General features: G+C 34.2%; 1 protein-coding gene across 1 annotated transcript; it reads left to right on the top strand.

Annotated features, from left to right (window-relative positions):
- Positions 1-5429: 5429 nt before the first annotated feature.
- LOC141480032 (uncharacterized) lies at positions 5430-7019 on the top strand. Its single transcript, XM_074169723.1, has 3 exons — positions 5430-5598; positions 5684-5973; positions 6575-7019. The coding sequence occupies exons 2-3, from the start codon at positions 5689-5691 to the stop codon at positions 6710-6712; spliced, it is 423 nt and encodes a 140-aa protein (XP_074025824.1). The 5' UTR covers positions 5430-5598; positions 5684-5688; the 3' UTR covers positions 6713-7019.
- Positions 7020-7265: the final 246 nt, after the last annotated feature.

The following is a 7265-nucleotide window of genomic DNA, read 5'->3' as shown; positions in this document are numbered from 1 at the left end:
CGGTTCATGATTGATAACGACATCAATTACAATTACCTATCAAACTGTTCCGTCATCGTCAGTATATAACGAGAATATCGAAAGTTTCACTGAAAAGTATTTTTTACCAAAGAACCACTTTCAAAACATAAGAAACTTCAAGATTCCTTGATAATGCAAAAAACAACTCCCCCATAAGAGGTTGAACGCCTGTAGACTAATATTCTTGTCAAAAAAGCTATCCGAATGGGAGCAAACACGAGAACTGATATGAGAATTCACAGGCTCAGTAAGTAATGGGTGATTTTTTAAGAGGTATAGGATTTGATTTCCAAAACAACATAAAAAATTTGGAAAAATTGATGGAATATTTATTGGAATCGATAAAACGATGAATATAATTAAATGTTTGAAGACGATTTCATGCAAATGTTGTCCGCGGCTCCGCTTTAGATGACCCATGCGCAAGGTATAATTTTGGCACACTCTCTCTAACATATCGACCGGTATTTTACGTATAAATGGTTCAATATTGGCTTCCACAGCGTCAGTTGTTACTGGTTTATTCCTGTAGACATGAGCCTCAAAAAGACCCCACAAGAAATAATAGAAAGGCTTTAAATTACATGATCTAGGCGGCCAATTGACGGGCCCCAAACGTGAGATAAACTGTTCACCGAAGGCGACTCTTAATTGGGCCATTGTTTCGCGTGCCGTGTGGCATGTGGCACCGTCTTGTTGAAACATGTCAGGCATGTCCAATTCTTCCATTTTGGGCAACAAAAAGTCGTTAATCATCACACGGTAGCGCTCCGGCCATTATCGTCTTTGAAGAAGTACGGCCAGATGATGCCACCGACCCCTAATTCACACCAAACAGTGAATTTTTCGGGATGCATCTGTAGCTCTTGAAATGCTTGTGGGTGGTCTTCACTCCATATGCGGCAGTTTTGCTTGTTAACTTATTCATTCAACCAGAAATGAGCCTCGTCGCTGAACACAATTTTTCGAAAAAAATGTGGATCTTCCTCCAACTTTGCAAGCGCCCATTCACAAAATGTTAGACGTTTTGGGAGGTTGTGTGGCTTCAATTCTTGCACCAACTGTATCTTATAAGGTTTTACAAATCCTTTTGCAAAATTTTCCACGTAATGGAGTAACAGAGGCCCAATTGCCGCGAACGGCGGCGATTACACGGTCATCACGAACACTGGCGGATACAGTCGCAAAATTTTCTTCTGTCCTCACTCTACCTAAGCGTGTTGGTGGTTTACTGTCCAATAATGTGAACGGGGTTCGAAATTTAGTTACAAGCTTCCAAATAGCACCCTCAGTATGCCGAAAAAACTGCCCATAAATTGGAAGAAGTGCACGATGCACTTTCTTCACCGAGCATGAATTTTGATAATAACATTAAATAATTTGCAAGCGTTGTTCATTCGTAAGTCGATTCATGGTTAAATTATAGACCAAACTGAACAAGTTTGATAATGACACAAGACACGAATCACGCATGATCTATCAAAAATAGTGTTGCCAAAAAGATACCAGCAAAAAATTCACTCATTATTATGCCAATGGAATCGCTACATTAACCAGTTTCGGCCAACAAATACATGCAATCGTTTGAAACGCTTTCCTTTGAAGAAGTGTTGAATCTGGTTGAAATACGTTGTCGATGGAGACATTCCAATATATGCCGTTTCTGGAAAGGGTGTTGAAGAGGGCCAACAACAAGTGGAAAAAAAATCCAACTTACAGAAAGCAGTAACTGAACCACGAATCTACTCTAATATATTTATAATAATAATAATATACTTTATTGCATAAAAATATAAAATGTGACCATAAAAATACCTACAAAAAAGAAAAGTTCAACGTCGAAATTTTATTTTGTATCAACTTGGTTGTGTACAGATTTGTTTAAAAATATTATCAACACTTATATAATAGACATATAAACATATAAACTTATATATAATATCACATAAATAAACACACCCATTGCACCAGACAAACAAACATTTATATCCAAACAAGAATATAAAAAATATTATATAACTTAAATTCAAATATGCACATTTTGTCAAGTAAATTTATCATTACAGAACTCTTGCAAATTATAATAGGGTCTATCAGCCAAAAATGTTTTTACTATTATTCTAAACATTTTGTTGGTCAAATTTGCTTGTCTTATATTTGAGGGCAACGTCTTGACCCCATGGTAATAAATAGAATTCCTGACCAAATGTGTTGAAGGAATTGACAGACAGAAGTGCTGAGTATGCAGAATTGCATACTCTCAAAAATGGTATTTCATAAAATAGGTGGGATTAACGAGGGCGTAATACACCATTCTGGCAGTTTTGATTCCCAAATTTATTGAAGTTACTCTCACTGAATAACATCCAGAACAAGTTTTACTTTTGAGTTGTTTGTTATGTTCGAAACATTTCAGGTTATTGTCAATGTAAATACCTAGAAATTTAGATTGGGTCTCGTTCTGGATCACTAAGTTATCACCAAATGACAGGTCGTCAAGAGCACATCGTCAAGATTAAGATTGAGAAGATTAAGGAATCGTTAAGATTATAATTGATGGTGCATTCAGTGTTTTGAACACAAAGGGAAGCTTTGACAAGGAACTATTCCACTTCAAAAATAATCTTCAAAAAACTTACTTTTTCATGTTTATAAACATGACATGATAATTTCGAAATATTTCGTACTGATTCCACTCATTTTTCACATCGATCGAAGAGGAGTGAAGTCCTACCGAAGAGGTAAACATCTCTGTTGGAATGTAGCTGCACTGTAACTGGGTGGTATTTTTCGAAAACTTTTCCGAACATTCATTTCAGAAAAGGAATTGGCGACCTCTTGAAGTAACTTCAATCCACACTTATTCCAAACACCAGGAGTGATGCCAGATAATTGAACTACAAAGTTCCCGATTAGAACAAAAAAGTATCTTCCTCAACAAAAAAATGTTATTTATATTATTGATGGATTGAAGAAGATGCTTCGTATTTTCAGTTTCGACTGGTTCTGATACTTGAAAAATGTATTTGAGCGTATTACGGCTGATTTCGATCTCCGGCGACTTCGCCAAAATTTTAAAAATATACTTTTGTGCCTTCACCAAATATTACACAAAACTGATTTTTGTACAACTGTCATTAAAAGTAACATTTTTAATGGTTGTCAAGAGTATCAAAATATGATGTTCACAAAGTAGCGTGTTGGAAATATTTTCAACACCGGTGTTAACAGTATTTTCAACACGATTTTTTTCGACCAAATAGTAATAAACAAAACATATTTATTCAACTTTCAAGGGAGTTTTATTATGAACAATAGATACAGTAGATACAGTATAGATAGAATATAGAATTAAATTATGTTACAAATGTATTATATACATAGATTACATTATTATTATTTATTAACATTAATATTAACAAGTACAATTAGAACAACTGCTGATATTAATACCTTGCGATGTTGAAGAGCCTTATAATATATTTGAACTAGCTGAGTTGACAATTTCATGGGCATTTACTTTAATTCTTGAATTTAATTCTTGCTTTCAGCAATACCCTATTTATAAAAAATAGATTGATCGATGTAACCCTTAGCTACTGTTGTAGACGTCCATCTTCCGTACTTCTTAATATTCGATATATTTGCTCCTGATTCTGATAGCAAAGAAGCAGAAGACCTTCTGAAACAGTGACCTGTATATTCCTTTGGTTCCGGGAGGTTCAGAAACTCAGCAAAGGTAGAGGACATATTCTCAAACGTGTTTATACCAACTGGGTTGGCACTGCATTTATAATTAGAGTATATCAGAAAAAAACGTTGATGATTGACAACAGAAGGATGTAATGCAACGTATTTATTAAAATAGTCAACGTTTTTTCCAACAATGCAAATAGAACGACTAATTTTCGTTTTTGTATTTGGAATTCGAACAATCAGTGATTCATCCGTTGATTTAATGTCTTCAATTAATAAATGACACAACTCCTCACGCCGGCAGACTCCATATATTCCGAAAATAGTAGTAAAACATTTTTCATCTAGCGCCTCATTTATGAACCTCTGGACTTGTTCAAACGTGAGAGTTTTTGATTTTTTTGGCTAATAACTTCCATTTTCCGCTTTAAGAATGCTGTTATCTTGAAATATTTGCTTGTATTGTTACTATTTTTAACGAGCGCACTCGACTTTATCATTGAAAACTCGATCCACAAAGTTCCATATTTTTGATTATTTTCAGATCCATTAATGACACTTTTTGCACCAGAAAATTTACTGAAACCTTACCATCCGAGTTTTCTGTTGATCCCCTAGATGGCGCCTTCATAAAGCTTAACTCAATTACACTTGTCCTTTAAGGACAGTTAGTTTCAGCAATGCATTCGTGGTTGATCAGAACGATAGCGAGTCAAAAACGCGTGTTGGATCACGAATGCTTTTTCTTTGGGCTCTGGTTTCATCTTGTTATGATCAAAAACCATCGCAGTGAACTGAACCCAGTCTGGGTCACAAGACCTTTTTTTTGGACTTCCGTCCAAGGGCACCAAAAACTATGATCCAGGGCTCATTCGATTCGGAATGACCTCTAGCAACTTTCTGAAAAATTTCAAGAGGGACTCAAAAAAATTGCAAAAATTTAGTAAAAAAGGGGGTTTGGATTTTTGCAAATATCTCAGAGAATGTTGAAGATATCCAAAATTTAAAAAAAGGTCCTCAGAGAGGAGGAAATTTACTAGAAAAGGTCCCACTTCCTGGAACTCTACCACCAACATTCATAATTTTAATTCAGAGGCAAAAATAGCACTGACTATACGGACCTTTGAACAATAAAAATTATTTTAACCCATTAAATATCTTTATTTAGAGAATGAAAATTCCCATACCTCCTAGATACTTGAGTAAACAATAATCTATTGAAAAAAAAATCCCGTGATTATTTTATTAGATATATTTTAGTTAATTGACTAATTTTTACAAGTTTCAAATTTACATAAAAACCCTGATAATTTTCAAATTGAAAACCTCAAATTTCATTAACTTTTTGGAGCTCTTCTTGAAAGCCTTCAAAAATGATTTCTGTTGGAAAAATTAAAAAATTTTGATTTTACACTTTGTTATTAACGATCAAAGAAGTTAAAAAGTGAAAAATTCAATTAAAGCAATGAATTTTTTTTAATGATCAAATTTATTCGTATTCTTATTATTTAAAGTTACATAGAAATGATTTTTCATAATTTTTAGCTCTATTTGTTTGAAAAATTGTTATAAACAAATGTAGGGGAGAGGTGGCATGTAAGGGACACGTATTGAAAGGGACATTTCAAATCACAGCTAAAATAAAAACCGATTCGGATCAACATTATTTTTGTTGTATTGCAGCACCGACGCACATTCGATCGCACCTAACTTCATGCTCCTGCCACTTATACGCGAAGGCGTATGAGTGTTCGTATTGCCGTAGAAAAGTATTTTTTCAGTTATTTTTGTGAAACGTTTTTTCAAGTGATGTGAATTGATTATTTCTCAATTTACATTAGATTAGTATCTTCTAGTCATACACGAATATTAAAACAAAAGGTCAGTATTTGTGTATGCTATTTATGAAAGGGACACAACAAACGGTTATGAACGGGACGTCCCTTTCAATTTTTTATTATTGCAGATAAAATGCCACCTATAAAGAGAACTCGTGTTGATGCCAAGAAAATTGAAGAGGCAGTCAATGAAGTATTAAAGAACAGAATTTCTGTGAGATCAACTGCCAAGGTATATAATGTGAGTAAATCACATTTACACAGGTTAGTGACCAAAGCTAAGACGTATGAATGTACGTCTTTTGTTTATATACCGAACATTGGTAATAAGAGAGTTTTCACTACAGACCAAGAAAGTTCCCTGGCAGATTACTTGAACACCTCTGCAAAAATGTGCCATGGATTGACAATGAAACAAGTAAGATAACTAGCATATCAGTTGTAACGTTTTTTTTTGTTCAGAGTATAACGCCAACTATTTCATGAAATTACCTGTATACATGTCATATTCGATCACGATCAATTCATTTCGTACTGTCCTAGTGATGCTCTGTACTGATAGGTGCCACCAGCCAACAATGAATTCGAACATAATATTTATCATTTATAATGTTGTCTATACCTAGAACATTCCAAGTTCTACCTGTCTCTATTAGATGGCACACGACTTCACTCTTCCGAATCCCAAACTCCATTTCTGTCCTCTGAAAATATTTTTGAATATTGTGGAGAGTTACCAAGGTGATGTGATATGATAAGCGGCTTTGCCTTTCTCTGCCTCAGCAAATTGCGTTTATGCATAATTTCTTAATTGAATTTGTTATGCTGTATGGCTATTGCTTTTTCATCACTTTGTAGATCATTTAATAGTAGGTTTTATATCTATTTGGAATAGAAACCTTCCTTTACTGGGGTAAGTTTTTTTAGTCCATAGTTTTTTATAATTTCATTTGCTTTAAAAAAAAGGAGAATTGGCCTATTTCCAATCACGTGAACATTTATTCCTAATTCTCTCGTAGGGTTTCTTCTGGAGAGTACCAACTCAGCCAGCTGAGAAAAGCTTCCGACTTCAGAATTTGTTATATATATATAATAAGTTTGATCGACTCCAGTATCCGAATCACCTTCGTCAGCCGAATCCGAAGTATTGGTACTAATTGGCAGAATCATATTTCTACATTTCCTGAGAACTCCTCTACTCCATATTCATGTAACAGTGGAACATTTTTTTATAAGAGCACTGCTACAAGTTGTCGTCATCTCTTTAGGACATTACCAAGAACTCCAAGCACCATCATACATCGAGGTAAATTAAGGCCAGATTTTCGATATTTCCTGATTCATTATTTTTTTATTTGATTACCGATAATTAGATGATATTATTATTTTCTCCTCCGTAACTGATAATGAAAAATTATTGGCACTGATTTATTTATCTAATTATTAAATGATATTTTATTTCAACATTGTTTTTTTTTTCAACAGAGATAGTGGAATATTTTATGTAGTCACTGGATAGTTTTTTTTACGTCATATAATATGAATTTTGTTTTCCGTGGTTGGCAAAATTCTGAAATACTACTGTTTTAAATCCGGTGGCACCCGATTCAACATCAAATTTTTTTAGTTTCCTCCTACTCACGACCCAAAGAAGCTTCCTGACTAAGAGCTCCGTGCAAGTGTACCTTTTGATAAAAAAAAAGGTTACAC

Source organism: Leptinotarsa decemlineata, unplaced genomic scaffold (genome assembly GCF_025532065.1).
Source record: "Leptinotarsa decemlineata unplaced genomic scaffold, Ldec_3_MD MMD2_P_RNA_scaffold_5, whole genome shotgun sequence".
NCBI classification, from domain to species: domain Eukaryota; kingdom Metazoa; phylum Arthropoda; class Insecta; order Coleoptera; family Chrysomelidae; genus Leptinotarsa; species Leptinotarsa decemlineata.
The sequence above is the reverse complement of the archived record's forward strand: the minus strand, read 5'-3'. Positions and strand labels throughout refer to the sequence as shown.